Source organism: Vidua chalybeata, chromosome 8 (genome assembly GCF_026979565.1).
Source record: "Vidua chalybeata isolate OUT-0048 chromosome 8, bVidCha1 merged haplotype, whole genome shotgun sequence".
Lineage (NCBI taxonomy): Eukaryota > Metazoa > Chordata > Aves > Passeriformes > Viduidae > Vidua > Vidua chalybeata.
In genome coordinates this window covers 19,491,492-19,508,095 of record NC_071537.1, presented here as the reverse complement: position 1 = coordinate 19,508,095, position 16,604 = coordinate 19,491,492, and the positions used below count along the sequence as shown (strand labels likewise).

The 16,604-nt window shown below is 56.9% G+C and overlaps 1 protein-coding gene across 1 annotated transcript in view; it reads right to left on the bottom strand.

The window, feature by feature from the left end:
- Window positions 1–832: 832 nt before the first annotated feature.
- Window positions 833–16,604, bottom strand: part of PSD (pleckstrin and Sec7 domain containing) — a 44,117-nt gene continuing 28,345 nt past the window's right edge. Inside the window, exons 10-18 of the mRNA XM_053949443.1 lie at window positions 16,136–16,194; window positions 15,497–15,586; window positions 5,899–5,942; window positions 4,508–4,686; window positions 3,647–3,717; window positions 2,919–3,076; window positions 2,454–2,598; window positions 1,702–1,845; window positions 833–1,453 (exon numbers count right to left, since the gene is read on the bottom strand). Of these exons, the coding sequence (XP_053805418.1) occupies window positions 1,214–1,453; window positions 1,702–1,845; window positions 2,454–2,598; window positions 2,919–3,076; window positions 3,647–3,717; window positions 4,508–4,686; window positions 5,899–5,942; window positions 15,497–15,586; window positions 16,136–16,194 (1,130 nt within the window). The 3' untranslated portion in view covers window positions 833–1,213. The remainder of the gene's footprint in view (window positions 1,454–1,701; window positions 1,846–2,453; window positions 2,599–2,918; window positions 3,077–3,646; window positions 3,718–4,507; window positions 4,687–5,898; window positions 5,943–15,496; window positions 15,587–16,135; window positions 16,195–16,604) is intronic.

Sequence of the window (16,604 nt, the reverse complement as noted above, 5' to 3'; positions counted from 1 at the left end):
GCAGCACTACAGACCAGGCTTTGCTGGCAGCCTCTGAGGCCCCAGACATGCATTGGAAAAGAGATGGGAAGAAAAGCTGGCGCCAGCTTTTACTGGACCCATAGGGCAGGAGGACCCCCATATCAACCCTGGCTCCAGGGGTCACCACTCCACACTGCTGCCCACCATGCCCTGGGTACGATGCTCACACCCAGGTTGCTGCAAACAGGGCCAGTCCAAGCTGCCAGCAGTGGGGGGTGGAAAATAAGGGTGATGAAGCACCAGTGCATCAGCCTCCCATGCAGCCACACATGCAGCAATGGGTGCTGCCATCTAAAGGCTGCCTCCTTGGTACTGGCAGCCACAGGGCTATCTCCCCAAAGGGTTGCTGGTGCTGAAGTGGAGCTGGGGAGCAGGCAGCAGCACACACAGTAGCCCACGCTCAGCTTGCTGTAGGGTGGGGGTGTGGGGAGCTGGATCACCCCCTGAGTCCTTTTAAAAACCTCTTTCCCCCAGAGTGCCTACAAGATATGGCTGGGTTTGTGGTTTTGTTTTTTTTAAACAGTTCCCAAAAAGCATCAAAAGTAACCCCCCCAAAAAAAACCTTCCTGGTAGTCAGCTTGATCTGGTACTAAAAAGTGCAAAACTGTATCACAAAAACTGTTCAAAAGTTGTAAGAAAGCAGGGAGGGTGCAGAGGTGACTGAGGTGGCAGGGAAGGGACCAGGTGCTGTTGCCCTGCTTTCCCTGGCCACCAGCCCTAGGAGAGGGGACAGTCTAGGGCTGGCCCCCTCCCATCTACCCCCATGGCACAATGGAGCTGGAGAAGCAGCCGCTGGCTTTGTTTTGCTGCATTTGTCTTTTTTTTTTTTTTTTTTTTTTAAGCCATTGAAGAATTGAGCCCAGCGGGTAGGTTTCAGTTGCTCCCTCTCCCCAGGGCAGCAGGAGTAGGTCCTGCAGCCAAATGCAGAACAAGGAGGGGCAGGAACAAGTCTGATGGGGCCAGGCAGCTCCTGCAGGCAAGGACTGGGGACTGTCCTGCTCTGCCACGGTCTCCGGTGGAGGGGCCACGGCCCTGCATGGCTGGTGCTGGCGGCTGCAGAAGGGCTGTCACCCCCTCCAGCTCGTGCCGCAGACAGACGGACACATGCAGGGTCTCGGCAGGCACACGGCCTCCACCCCCGTGCCGGGGGAACGGGAACAGAGCTGCGGTGCAGGCAGCTGAGACCCCGCACTTACGACTTCTGGGGGTGGCCAGGGGGCTGGCGGCCGGTGCGCTCTGAGACGTTGCGCTTCACCTTGGTGCTTGTGCTGGAGGGCTCTGCGTTGAGTGAGGGGCTGGAGCGGGACTTTTTCAGGCCATCGTCCTCCCCACCCGCTGTGTCAAAGAGGGTGGACTCAAATGCTGCCAGGTCCTCGGAGCCAGCCTTCAGCTTGGCCCGCAGCAGCATGGCATAGGTGCCATAGCGGGATTTCTGAGGAGCACAGTGCAGCAGAGAGAAAGGTTGGCAAGCTGGGTACTGTCCTATGACCAGCATCCCTGCAGGGGGGGATGCTCATGGTCCCTCCAACCCAGCCAGCATCCCAGGGCAGAGGAATGCTGCCCTAGACCACGTGGTCCTAGACCACGGCAGTGGCAGTGTAATTCAGCTGATGGGATGGGTTGGTCCCATCACTGAGGATGGCCAAACAGGTAGGGGCAGAGGGCCTGAGGGCAGCTCACCTCAAATTCCAGGTACTCTTCCTTCTGCTTTAGCTCCTCGTACTCCTTGCCTTTCACCTTCTTCTCAGGCAGTGAGGAACGATGCTCCAGCAGCTCCGCTGACATTGTCTTGAACTTGGTCTCATGGTTCTTCACCTGCTCCTCCTGGGAAAGGGTGGCACCATGTCAGTGCTCTGCTCTGTCCCCCTGGTAGTGTGAGATGGCCAGGGACAGAACAGGTTTTTCCCCCTTCTAGGAGCAGCCATGACCTCAGCCTCTGCTGCTGGGTTTGATTTTTTTTTTTTTAATAGGAGGCAAAATCACAGACTCTTGGAGGCAATCTGCTCTCACCTCATAGGGGGGGCTGACTGCAGTCTTAAAGCAGAATTTAATCCCTCTAAAACTAGGCTGGTGGTTTTTTTTAATCCTTTCTGCTCTATGAATAACTGCCCTGGTATGCATGAGTGCCAGCTAATCCCCCCAGTCAGTTGCCTTTCAAGGTCCCTGGCAGGACCTTCCAGGCCATCATGTGGGACTACTTTCTCCTCCATGGTCTGACCATCACCTGACTCCAGCCCCACTGCCAGGAACAAGACTTCACTGTCTGCCCCCAGTCTCAGTACCCCTTTTCTCTGTTTTCCCCTTGGCCCTTCACCTCACTGGGAAGGCAGCTGGGCGCATGGCACCACACAGATCCCCCCACAGGGGAATGTGCCACTGGCAGAACCGGGCGTTTGTCCCAGGCTCACCATTGCCCCCCCACTGTGGCCCACCTGAGACAGCCTGGTGCAGGAGCTGGGCAGCAGCGGGCGGCTGAACTTCTTCTGGGAGCCGATGGCTGCGGGGAAGGGGGGCGCAGAGAACATGGCTGCCACCACATTGATGCGCGTGATCCACGAGTGCATCTGTTCGGGGTTCCTGAGAAAAAAGGCCAAAATACAGATGGGCTATCTTTGTCAAAGACAAAGGGTTCTGCTCCACAGACAAGGTCTGAGTGCCCCAGGCCTGGCCCTGGCCAGCCATGGCACCTGGACTCTACCCACAGCCAACCTGAGCCCAGCAGGGTAGGAAAAAGAGATGCTGGGCAAAGCTCAGCATTGACACCAGGTCCCTCTCCTTCCAGAAAGGGCCAGGACAGGGCCACAAGGTGGCCCCAAGTCCCATCCCACCCTAGACTCAAGTCAGGGGAGCTCCTGTGCCCCAGCGTGGGGCACAGCCAGGGATCCTGAAGGACTCACTGTGCTTGGAAAAGGAAGACCCTCCAGTCAGCTGTCCTGAGGTAGAAGACGTTGGGTCGCTTGCTGTAGTCAGATGCCCGTGTGGCAAGCGAATGGTGGATGCTAATAGCATTCTTCAGTTCCTCTTCTGCCAGTGCCTTCCCTGGCTTATATTCCTCCTGCAAATCATGGGGTGTTTCAGAACCAGCTTAGGGATGCACCCCACCATGAGTCAGCTCTATGAGGTTTCAGGAACTTCAGACTGGCTGCAGCAGGGCTTGGAGATCACCCTTCACCAGGCAGCTGCGGACTCTGCGAAGCTCATGCTACACCCCTGGAGAGAGGCTGCACAACCCAGGCACATTGGCTTGGCAACAGTGCAGGGGGCTGTTCCCCACTGCCCCCAGTTGCCTGTATGCGTGCCAGCAGGGAACTGGATGTGCAGCCCAACCCTCCACTCAGGGGAAAGACCCTGGTGCCCCTCTCTTCCCAGCCAAGCCCCCTGCACATAGTGCTCTCAGTTAGCAACGCCTTTCACTGCCCAAGCTGTACCCAAGCACCCTGAAAACAGGGATGCCACCAGGTCCCCAAGCAACAGCTCAGGCATGCAGGGTGCTGAGTCTGCTTAGGTGAGGCTTTGCAATGCTGTTGTGCTGCAGGTCCTCTCTCACTGCTGTGGAGACTGCTGTCTCTCTGGACTGGGGACAATGCCCCTCCCTGGTGCGGATGTGGGTGGCCTTGCTGCCTACCTTCTGCAGGTAGAGAATCATTCCCTTCAGGATGGCGTGGAAGGGCTTCCAGCCGCGCTTCCCTCGGGGTGCTGCCAGGGAGGAGAGAGCAGCTCAGACATCAGTGTCAGAATTGAGCGGGGGGGAAAAGCCACCCCCCACCCTCTTCCAGCCAGCCCTGCCACGACGCACGTCACCCCACCCCCGGGACGGGCAGCACGCCAGGACTGTCCCTGCGCACCTGAGCCCGTGCAGGCCGTGTGGCTGGCAGATGGTGCTGCTGGCAGGGGGGCCGCTGCTGCCTCCCGGGGCCAGCGCTGTGCTGCGCTCCCCCTGTGCCCCCCCTGTGCTCCCTGCCTTGCTGCTTGTGCTCGGCTTCACCACTGCCTCCGTGCTCGGGCATGGGGACAAGGCAGTGCTGCTGGCCAGGTAATGCTGGCTTTGAAGGGCAGCTGCATCTAATCACATCTAGGCAGCATTAGATGGCCAGAGCTTAGGAGGGATTTTATGGGGAATACAGTGAACGTGCCTGGCAGTGCCCAACCAGCTGCAGCCCGCTGTGTGCCTTGTCTATCACACCACAGGACCCTTCTCTTCATCCACACAATCCTGCAGCAGGGTTGCAACCCTCAGAGACCCCACCCCAGCACCCTGCCTGCCCCTTTCCCAGTGCTGTGGGCAGGGAGAGGCTTTCCAGCTCTTCAACCTAAGGACTGAATTATGCCTGGCACAGCCAGACAGACAGGGCACTGATGCTGGAGGCTGGCATAAAGCTGCAGACAGACATCACATAGTGACCCCTGCCCTGCTTCCCATTTGATTCTGGAGTTCACTGGTGCCCTCTTGCCCCAGGTGCTCCTCATGGGCTCCCCAAGCACCTACTTTTCTTGCAGTCAGGATCAGCGTGGATCTTGCGGACTAACAGCCCGTGCTTGTAAGTGGCAATGCTGGCATCCTGGGAAAAGTCCAGAAAGGGGTTACTGCAGCTGCTGATGCGCTTGATGGACTTCGGGTTGGGATCTGCCAGCTCCGAGAGGGACTTTCTCAGCTCCTCTTCATCTCTGCCAATCAGATTTGGGTGGAGAAAGAGTTTGTTTCCTTTCTGGGGACAGCAAATACCAAGTTCCCCACTGGTCAGTGCCACTTTTAGGCCTGGCTTCTGAAAGGGAAGCCAGGAGCAGCAGGCCAAGATGAGCAGTCTTCCATCAGCACTGGTGAGCATCCCAAACCTAGCCATGCCTGTGTGCCCGTCTCTCTAGACAGCTGAGGTGCTGCCTGGTCCCTTGAAAGACAAGGCATTGGGCTTTTGCTGCTGATTCAGGGTGGGACCCCTGCCTGCCCCAGGGAGTGAGAAGCCTTTTTTTGGGCAGGAGTGCAGCAGATGCCAGCCAGGCTGATGAGCCAGGAGTGATAGAGGAGCAGTACCCCAAGGCTTGGCACTACCACAGCCCCCCAGCCCATGGCATACAGGCTCACAGGTCTCCAGCTGGTAGGAAGGAGGGTATAGAATGGACTGCCCCCACAAGGAGAGACCCAGGCTCTGGTCCCCTCATTTTAAGGGTGGCAGCCAGACCACAGGGTCTAGAGCCAGAGGTGAAGGGGTGCAGGGAAGGTCTTGGGCATTACCATCCAAGGGCAGAAAGAGGTGTGGGCAGGATGTAGGCAGCCCGCTCCCACTGGGTCACAGCCCCTCACTATCGGGCAGGTTGCACCGGTGCCGCTCCCGCCGTCCGCAGGAAGATGTGGGAGCCCGGAGCTGCTGCCCCCCCACTCCCTCAGCCGCTTGCTGCTAATTAAACCCCTCAGCATCTGCCGGCATCTCCATGGCAGCGGTCGAGTGCATCGCTCAGCGCTGGGTAGCACCAGGCTGATTAATCCCTGCAGCGCAGGCGCTGCCGCTCCTGCTGCTGGAGATGGCAGCTGTGGGCGAGGGTGCAGGCACCCTGTGGGGCCCTGGCACAGCCACAGCACCTCCAGAGCCTGTCTATTCCCACCCCGGGCACAGCCACCAAGGCACAAACCCAGGCCGAAGCTGCAAGAAGCCAACCTAAGGTGGCTTTCCCCTAGCACGCTGGAGAAGGGGCCCCATGGCAGTGAGAGCAGCCAGGGGTACATTGTCTGCACCCCAGACGAGCTCATCCCAAGCTCCCTCTCCTTCCCTCATCCTCACAGGGGCACCTGCCTTGCTGCATCGTGGTTTGTGCTGCCTCTGGGGCTAGGTGGATTGCCTGCCCACCCAGAGCCATGCAGCAGCATCCCACAGGGGTACTTACATGGCCCACTGCAGCTTCTCATTCTTGATGGAGCCGTACAGCGCCTGCAGAGAGAAGAGTGGGGCGTCAGCAGGACAGCGGTGCCAGGCTGAGGGTCTGCTCCGGGGGACAGAGGAGGCACGCCAGACTGGCTCAGGGACTCCGGAGGCTAAGGTAACCCCATGTCAGTTTGTTCCAGTCCAGCTCTGACCTGGCTATGCTAGCCAGTTGACCTCAATTTAAGGTTACAGACACCTCATCCTGGGGACCACGGGATCTGCAAACCCCCCCACACTCCAAAGAAATACTGGGGATAGCCCTGGCATTTTGCCCTCTCCTACCCTTTGTCTCTACCTGCCCGTGACAGTGCCACCATGTTAGCAGCATAATGGTGAGGCATACCTAACATTTCCAAGTGCTTGGGAGAGCTGTTTCTCCCTATTCCAAGGTGTTCCAGGCTGGTAAAAATGACAGCTTTCAGGAGGCCTGAACTCAAGGAGAACAAGCTTTTGGGACAGACTTCTTTGGTGCATGCCTTCACCCTGCTCAGTGGAACCTCAGCCTGCTCCACGGCCTCCAGAAGCTCCATGCCACAAGACACCACAGCAAACAACTTCACTGCAGTCAGCCACTCACCCTGGGCTGGCAGAGACCAGCTCATGGCAGCACCCAGCACTCCCCAGCAATGCATTGCTCCCACAGGAGCACACTTTGTGAGAGACTTCAGCACTGCTGGCCTGCACTGGCAGAGACCCTGGCATGCTGTCCTTTATGAAGCCCTCAGAGGACCTTGTCCTCTTGGCTGGTCAAGGCAGGAGCTTGGAGTGGCTGTGGCCTGTCTCTACCCCCTCCTCAGCACCTCCAAACACTTCTCCCTTCTTGGAGACCCAAACAACACCCCTCTGAGCAAGGCAAGGTCTGCTGCCTGTATTTCTGCACAGGAACAAGCTAAGCCTGCCTGCAGCAGGATACTCCAGGGCCCCACTCCCTAGTGTTTGTCCAGTTTGAGCTGGGTGCAAGCCAGCAGTGCTCAGCACAGCTCTGCAGTCAGGGGGGCTCCAGAGAGGGCTTCAATACAGTGCTCACAGAGGGCTTCAGAGCAAGATCTGGAAGGCATCATCCTTGAAGGAAAATAATTGAGTCTTGCACAGGCTGTTCATGCAGCTGTCAACATCCATCACTGGGCCGGAGACTGCTGCTGAGAAATCTTGCTGGTGGCAGAGAAAGTACAGCTGGAGGCGTGCAGGGGCCCGGGAATGCTGGCCAGCAGACAGGCCCCAGTGGTGTCTGGGGAAGGGACATCCATCACTCCCAAGAGGTGCAGCAGCCAAGATGGAGCGGGAACCCAGCTCCTTCCACACTTTCCCGTCGGGGAAATGCTGGCATAGCACCAGCTGGTTTCTCAGAGGAGGAAAGGATCGTCTCAATCTAGCAGGCAGAAAGTAGGGTTCAGTTCTCTCCTGGGAAGACAGGAGACCTATAAAGAGGTAATGGCTTCAGAGCCTGAGAGATTTGATCCCAGACCCATTCATACAGTCCCAGTGCCAGAGGGGCAGGATGCTAACTTGTGAGCAGGAGGTCCAGTGGGCTGGCAGCAAGGCAGCCAGAGGAGCAAAGAGACTTAGAGAAGAATCTGGGAGGAAAAAATTAATCCAAAGCGCTGCAGAACATAATTTGGGAGCAGAGCAGGGGGATAAGCAGGATCTCAGAGCAATGTAGATGATAAGGAGTCACTATGGGAAACAGAAGGGAAGGGATCTTACTGCCAGGGATGCAGCTGAAAAATACTGAGAACCAACAGACACAAAAAGGAGACTAAAAAAAATGGCACAGAGTAGTGGACACTGGAAACAGCAGAAAAGCACCTCAGAAAGAGTGGGCAGAATGGCACACGTGGCTTGGCTTCCATCTGGCTCATTGGTGATACATAGAAGTGTCAACTTCCTGCCCCAAGGAAGGAAGATCTGAGCCAGCTGAGCAGAGATTTTGGAGGGCCGGAGAGGACTCCAGCCCCGTGCAGGGCTTGCAGGAGGATTGCTGCTAAATGATGAGTGAATGAGCCAATAGAAGAAGATGCTCGAGGAGTAATTTGGGAAGGCACAGTGCTGGATAACAGCCTGGCAGAGTACTGTGTTTCAAAAACCTGGGCCCTGGGACTCTGGCTGAATACTTCAAAGGCTGAACTGCCTTATGGCTTTAAAAGGCTCCAGCTGCCCTGCTACAAGCCCCAAGAGCATCCCACCAAGCCCATTACCAGCAGGGGCTGCCAAGTACAACCTCAGAGACAGGAAGCAGGGGCTGTTCAGCACTCCTGTGCAAGGGGACAGTGGGAGGCAAACAGGAAAACTGTGCGATTGAGAAGACAACACAAAGCTTTACATCGACACTTAAAACCTGCCAAAATTCTGCTTGGCTAAACACCAGCCCAAACCAAAACCAATCTCAGGTACAAAGCTGGTGGACTCGGCCCAAGTCCTAGCTGAGGACATGCATTCCAGCCACAAAGCACACCCTGCTGTTCTGGTCCTGTAGCAGAGCCACTGGCTGTCAGTCCACAAAATTCTGGTGCATAGATTGTTTCTGCTGGGGAAGTGCAGGTGACGCAGGTTCCTGAAGCCTAACTCACAGCCACGTCAGCAGAGACCAGAGGCACCAGATTCATCGCTCAGCAGGTCCCTCTCTCTAGACTCTCTTTGCTCCATGGATTCATTTCCCCTGGGCCAAAAGTACAGCAACTCTTTGGCATGTCTGAGCTTGCAAGTTCTACCCAAGAGAAAGCTGGGCACTGGCCACATGCCACTATGGATGATGACCCCAAGCATGGTTGGGGTTTTTTGCCATCGCTGGGTTATGAGCTCACTGTTGCAGCATGCCAGGCCAATCAGCCAGCTCTGTCCTAGACATGCGCAACGCTAAAGAGACCTAGGAATGTCTCTAGGGGATTTCTAACTGAATCAACATCTTTCTTTGGTGCTTTCCCTCCCAAAAGCAGGCTGAGAGGCTGTCCATGTGTCCTGCTCTACCAAACGTCTCAAGGACAGTTGAGGGGCTGCACTGGCAAGAGGCAGGTGGCTCTGATGTTCTTGCCCAGCCATGCTGGGGACAGCCTACGTAAGCAGGGTAGGGGGAAGACACCCGCCTTCAGCTCCTCAGCTCAGATCAGACCAGAGGCAAGATCCAGTGATGGTCTGTGGAGCTGAGCAACAAGCTGGCCTGAACACAGCTTTGGCATGGGATTGCACTGAGGGCTGTAGCTCAGCACTCAAGTAACATATAAAGGTTGAGGCAGGAATTTCAGTATCCAGATGAGGGTTTTAACCCTTTCTGGAGTGCTTCTTTTATGCATCATAACTCTTATGGATATATCCCCATCCCAGTCTGCTAGTTCCTCTACTAAACACAATGCTCAGCTCTCCATGCAGCAAGGTGCATATCAAGGCTTTCCTTCCTCTTTGTCAGCCCTGTGACCAGTCATGGGTTCATGACATTCAAGAGAGACTTCACAGCCACCAAGCACCCTCCCTGTCATTCTACTTCTCTCTCTGACTGACAGCATTTAAATATGAAAGCTCAATTGCTGGCTATCCCCAACTTTTTCTTAGCAAAATATCTTTGCTACACCCAGCGACAAAGCTCTGTGAGGTCCTCCAGGCATGCAGACGTCCCAGCTGCACTGATCCGAACAGTAGGGTCAGATCAAGGCTGTATGTCAGATGGAACTGTACCTATGTTGGGTCCCTAATTCACTTTGGCAGGTTCCATCCCCCCGCTCCCCCCCCCGACCCCGCACCTCCTTCACCTCCACAGCATGCACAACCCATGCTCAAAAGCAACTCATCACCTGGCACATACCAGCCCTACTGCATACACCATCATCTCCCTCCCTCCCCCCTTCCCCTCTGCTGCAGAGGGGCTCCTGTGTGCACACAGAGCAGACTGACTTGGGGACAGACTTTTTTTCCCGTAGAAGGGGCTGTCACAGGGACAATGTCTTGTGCATCACCTTCCACCCCGCTGCAGTCATGGGTGGCAGCAGGTGACAGCTACCCATCCCAGCCCACACTTTTGATTCAGTAACATTGTTAGCTGCATCAGCCTCTTTCAAAATATTTAAGCCACTCCTTGCCCAGGCAACTATCATCCCCAGGACAGCAGACCCTTCCCAGAGCAGCCTCACGGCACGGGAAGCAGCGACCGAGCATCTCCCAACTGCATGTTTCCATCCGAGTGCGTCACAACTTAATGCTGCCCCCAGACCGTACTGCGCTATGACAGCACCGCGGCTTGGCACGGCCCCGATGGCCCCACCGGGCTGGTTTTGTCTACGGGGGCAGCCCAAGTAGCTCTGGGGTAACCCTGACTACTCTGCCCCAGCCTGCCTGCGAGGAGGGGGCTGGTGAGCGTTCTTCTCCCGCTACTACACCCGAGGCAGGCACCCGACCGAGGCACGACGCGCCCAGAGACAGCCTGTTCGCTTCTTCCCATCTAGGACCGATGCGCACCAGCCTAACACCTCCAAAACGGTTAACGATGACGGCTCACAGCGAGCAGGCTCCTGGCAGTAAAAAGCCCTTTTTTGTCCAGCCACTCCTTCCTCTCAAACTCTGCTCGGCTGGGAGCCGGGGCTGCGGCGTTACCCCTCCGCGTTGCCTTGCGGCTCTCCGCGACGCTCAGGTGGGTGCCAGTCTGCCCTGGCTGGGCTGGCCAGGGCACGGCGCAGAGCAGCCCTTGGCAGAGAGCCCGTAGAGCCTGTCACTTATGCTAAGCCGTAGGGCAGGTCCCAGCGGTACGGCTCTGTCCTGGATTCCTCTCGCAGCGATGTTTTCGAGCAAGCACTGCTGCCAGACCACTGTAAGCGGCGCAATGTCACCCAGGTCTTGCCGCGCTCCCGCCACTCCCGTGATCGGGGTGGGATGGCGGGGGAGAGAAATCCAGGCTTAGGGACGGGGACCCTCGGGCGGAGGGGGAATGGTGGAGACCCGGCTCCGCAGAAAGCAGACAGGAGACAGAGATGGGGCTGGCGGCTCGCTACATCCGTACCAGGGCTGAGGCGCTTGCAGCGGGCGGGACGGCGACTGTCCGGGCATGTTCACCCGCCCATGTCCCCGCCGGGGCGCAGGGCGCTGCGCATCCCCCCACGGCGCTCCCCGCTCCCCCGGCCCGCCGCTTACCGGCTTCTTCTTACGGCGGCTCTGGATGCGGCTGACCACCAGGTCGGTGTAGAGCACCGGCTTGAGGGTGCGGGAGCGCTGGGGCCAGCCGTAGCAGAAGGTCTCCACGCCGCGGTAGTTGCGCCCGTAGCGCACCGAGCACATGGAGCGGGACCGCATGCGCCCCGCGCTGCTGTTGATGCTGTTGACGCCGATCATCCTGCCGGCGGCGGCGGGGGGGCGGCGGGGCGCTCGGCGCGGAGCCCGGCGGCCCTGCCCTGCCCTGCCGTGCCCTGCCCTGCCTGCCGCGGCCGCTCTGCCGCCGCCGCCTGTTGAAGCGGGACCGGGCCGGGCCGGGCTCGGCGGCGGCTCCCGACAGAGGCGGGGCTGCCCCGCCCCGCCGCCGCAGCCAATGGCGACCCGCGGCGCCCGGCCGGGCTGAGCCGCGCCGAGGGGCCGGCGGTGGGCATCCCACCTGGTGGGACAGCGTCTCTAACGCTGATGCCACACGAGTTGCCCGAGCTGCCTCCGGTGCACCACCCTGCCTCCTTTCCGAGGAGAGTGGGAGCAGGTGTCTGTACCTTCCTGGGGGGACGCGGTGGTGACATCTCCCGAGTTTCAGGGGCCAGGTGGCACCTCCACTCTGTTCCAGCTGGGCAGGCTTCAAAGCTGCTGCTGCAGCTCGGCCCACACCAGGGACCGACAAAGACTTTAGGAGATGGGCCCGGTGGAGATGTGCTCAGACTTTCCATCTTCAGTGCCTACCCCACACTTAAGCCTCTCGCCTGTCCCTCCCAGGTCAGGCCGGAAACATCGGTAGCTACAGGCACCCAGCTGGTTAAGGGCAGGACAAAGATGCTTCAGGCAGTTGCTCCTGTGAAGAAGCAAAGAGCTGGGCATCCTTGCAGAAAGCACAAGGATCGATACGTAATTTAGTTAGGCTTGACTGAGCAGGAGATGCAGCCCGTAGAGAGGGGGAAATTTTCCACTCTGTCCTAACTGTTTGGCATAGTGATCATTTTGACACAACTTGTGAGGGAGGGGGCATGGATGTCTGGCATGTCAGACAGTATTGGGCTGCCCCTGAGGCCTGGGGGAGCCAGGGGCAGGGCAGCCTATTGTTCCCAGGGGAAACAGGCAAAAAAAAAAAAAAAAAAAAAACAAACCATAGCCCAGGGGATTAGACTGAGCAAGCGTTCCTGTGATTATAGCTCAGAGGTGGGAGCCAGGGCTTTCTTCCCACATTGCTAATCACTTACCCAGCACTCTGAGCGTCTGAGCCCTGCTGTTGTGCCTCCAAGCTGGAAGGTGGGGGCCCATCCTACTTTCCTCCCCCGAGGACCCGACTGCATTGTCAGGCTTAATTCATTAACATCTGTGACGTGCTCTGGTCTCCTAGGCTGGCAGGCAGCACAGATTTGGCTCACTCCTGCAATTGCTAAGCAGTGCTGGTGAGAAATGGGGTCCAATTTGGCCCTACTGTTGTTTCTGCCAGTCAGTGAAGCACAAGGTTAAGCTAAAAGAGTAAGGAAGATGGGGATGAGCTAAGGCTCCACAAAGTGATCAATCACATAAAGGTCAAATCCACATCTGAAATGTAACAGACAATCAGCAATGGTGAGTGAAATTCCAGGGGGCCTGGGCTGGAATCACACTGTCAAAAGAAAGCAGCATCTCAAGAGCTAACCAAAATATCACCGTCTCCAGGATGTCCGGCTTTCACCTCCCTCCTTGTGCATGGGCAGCTGCTATCATATGGCAGCTGCTGTCATATGGCCACAGGAGTTCAGGCCCAAGCCTGCAGATGTGGGCATCTTTGGGCACAGCATTATATGGGTTCTTATATCCCTGGCATGGTTCCATGCCTGATCAGGGGGACATCTCAGCTGGAGAGCTGGGCAGCCCTGCCTGCAGAGTATAGTTCTCCAGGGGAGCTTTCAGAGATAGAAGAAAGGTAAGTGCTGCTGGTAAGGCAGCACTGCCTTAGTTCAGCAGCAGTGCTGTGCAGGGCATAGTGAGGCACTGGTGGTGAGGGGGATGTGATGCTCAGCTGTGAAAGCTCTTCAAGTGTTTTCATTGCTTCTGCATAAAAATGGGACTGTTTACACGTATTATCTAGTAACAGATAAAGTTCTTGTCTGACTCAAGCTGCCACATGCTCTCAGGCATCATACTGCATTTATCTTGGGACTCCCTGCAGCCAGAGACAAGGGGAGTGCTCTGGCTCCCTGTGGGTCTATTCCTGATGCTGTCCTCAGGGGATGGTGGCCTTGTGCCCCTGCAGACACCTAGGTCCTGCTCTGCTATCCCAGTTCCCTGGTAGTGAGTGCTTTGGGTGAGAGCCACCTCCAGCCCTCCAGCTCTGAAGTCGATGGGGTAGCAGCCTGTGCTATCTACCCAGGCTGGCTTGGAAGAGCCCTCAGGACCTTTCTTCTGTGGTGCTGGAGCTTCCCAAGACCCGGCCTACAGCTTTGGGAAGCTCCTGTGAAGCCTGCCTTCCCCTCCTCTTACCCTTAGGAAACGCGTGTGCTCCTGGAATGCTAAAATTAGCCAGCCAGCTGTGCAGCACGCTTGCACAGGAGCCTCAGTCCCCAGGCACAGCCTGCCAGCCAGGTCTGCCAAGGAGGAAGCATCCTGCTCGGGGTAACAGGGCTAATGCAGGCTGACACAGGCAGGGCAGCAGGAGAGCCTTTCCCCGTTTGTCTGTCCCTGAGCCTGTGCAGGGACCACAAAGCATCAAGCAGCCAAAAAGTGGTGGGCAGAAGGGAAAGAGTGTCTTCTCTGGATGAACTGGTTAAGGCTGCCCAAGATTCCCTTGCCAGTTCTTCTCCCAGCACAAGCCAACAGCATTTTCTCCATCTCACCTGCCCCAGAAACCTACTCCACGTTGCACGGGCAGGGGGTTTCCAAAGTGGAGTGGTGCTTCAGGCGCTTCAGAAGAGCTGCAGCCTGCCCTGCCTGAGGTTCCTCACACTGTCTTTCACTCCCCCTCCCCAGCATGGCTCCTGTAGAGAGGCGGCTGAACAGCGGCGGTGGGAAGCACCGCAGCTGCAGATGGAGCAGGCCATTTTTAGCAGAGCAGCCTCCCAGCTGCTGGGCTGCTGGCAGAGCTGTGCAGGGCTGTGCTGCAGCACTGCAGCCTTCCTCCACTTCCTTACACCCAGCAAAGGTCTTGGCCCCTGCCCGTGAGAGAAAGCCTGTAGATTCATGGCACTTCCTTGCTGTCCTATTTTCCTCCCTGTCTGGGATCTGATGTGGTAACTTCATCTCATGTGCTTGAACTGCTGGTGTTCTGAGGGGCTGAGTTTAATAGGGCAATGCCTCAAGTGCGGGCATCCAACCATGGGGTAGTGAGGGATGCAAAGGGGGCACACCAAGAAGTCTGTGGAGCTCAGATACTCCAAGGTGTAGCAGCACTGAAGGGCCAGGGTTCACATTTCATAGATTTCCATACATTTCATGGATTTCCTTCAATTTTCTGTGCTTAAAGCCTTTTCTGGAGCTGGGTTTAAAATTAGAGGAGAATTTTTCCCGAGTAACTCCTTTTACTGGCGAAGTGTGGGCTGAGAGGGAGGACAGCCCTATTGAGAACTGCTGGTAACCCCTTAATGATGGGGTGAGCGACACAACCAGGAATAGACCCACAAAGGCTGAAAAGGGAGCTCAGCTTTTCATCCTCTGTTGCCTTTTTTCATCAACCACCTCCCCCCCATTGTGGCTCCAACACCCTGTGGGAGCCCATCTTCCACATCATGAGTATTGGCCAACTGCAGTGCTTCACCAACAGCAGCAGTTTCTGCCCGGCAGACCCCATGGGAGCTAAGCCTATTCCCAGGGTCTGAGACAGGGAGACAGCAGCTCAGAAAATCCTCCTGAGAGCAGGCAATGCCAGAGAAGCACAGCAGTCCAAGGCCAGAGGTGCTTGCTGAACACTGCTCTCCCTGACCAAGCCCCACTAGGAACTGGGTCAGGCAAGGAGAAGGCAGGAGTCCCCCAGTCCCATCAGTGTGGTGAGTTCCCAGCTCTGAGGTTTTAATCTCCAGCCCACTCTCCCCATCGTGATGCCTTGCTCATGTCACCTCTGCCACCAGAGATGGCTCCAGTCCCAGGGCCTGGCCAAAGCTTTGGGTCCCAGTGCTTCAGGGAGTCAGAAAGGGCTGAGTACCACAGGACTGATGCCAGGAACCAGCCCTAGTAAGCTGCCCCATGTGTGCTCCCTTGCCTGTAACACAGGCACAGCAAGAGGAATGAGGGAATCAGAACCCCAGGCAAAGCTCCAGTGTCCTGCTGGGGGAATGGAGCAGCCCATGTTCCCCGCAGCAAGGCAGAAGCACAACTGCAGGTTCAGGGATCATCACTGTTCTTGCATGTAAATGCATCTTGCATTCATAGCATCTTATGTGATCCAGCCCAAAGCTCTCACTTCTGTTCCTGCTGCTTGGCCAGCCATGGAGAACAACCAAATTTACCTTGAGCAGCTCCTTGGGGAAGTCAGTGCCTCCATTGAGTCCCTCCAAGTTGCCAATGAAGTCGGAGCAGGACATTCTCTTCCCAATGTTCTGGGGGAGTCAGGGGGAGAGAAACATCAGGATTACCTTTGGGACAGAGGTCATTGCTGGCTGAAGCAGGTCCCACAGCCCAGGAACAAACACCCGAACTCTGCAGAGGGGTGAGGGACCATCCAGTTCTCTGGAAGGCTGCTTGCAGGTACGGGGAAGCTGCTGGCTTTGCAGACTCTCCAGGAGTTTTAAGTAGCCTCCTTTTTCAAAATTGTGTGCTCTCTGCTCCCAAAGGCGGCTGTTTTTGGAGTCTTATTCCCATCTTCTTTTCCCGTTCAGTTTTCTTTTCTCTCCTCATTCCACCTCTACATCTTTCAGCTCAGCAAGTCTCCTTCAAAGCCCCACTCTCTCCTTCATTAGCCCCTCTTCTGATTTAGCCTTTCTTGTTTCTCCTCACCAAACACATTAAGGGTGTCAAGCTCTTATGGGCCCAGGGTCCCATGCCTCCTGCTTGTGTGGCACTGTCCTCACTCTTCCCTGAGCACCTACAGTTTCAGGGTGGTGAGGTCAGACAGGGGACAGACTGGAGCAATGGCAGTGGTAACTTACATGTCCATGCAGATCTGTGTTTAGCAGCATCAGGGCGCACGTGAGGGTGTGGGCTCCGTCTGCAGCACAAGCAGAGGACAGGAATTAGAGCTCCCAGCCCAGCCCTGCAGCTGGTGCTCCAGTGCCTCACCATCTTAGGAAGGCTATGGGGTCTCTGAGCCTCCAAGACAGCACTGAGCCCCCTCCTCCCACCCTGGACACAAGGGGACACAGCAGTCACTGCAGTGCTGACAGCCTGCAGGTAAGTAGGCTGGTTCCAAACCTGAGCATACAAATTCCCTTCCAAGCCTGCTGCCCCTATAGTTAGGCAGTGATGCTCTAGCTAATCCTGCAGAGCTCCTAGCATGGTAAAGTAGGACTGAAACAGCGTCTGCCAGCCAGGCAGCCCAAACCTCACCAGTCCCAGAGCCAGCCCAGAGCAGACCCAGAAGCAGACTCATTCTGTGTGAATGCACACAGAAGTGGTGTG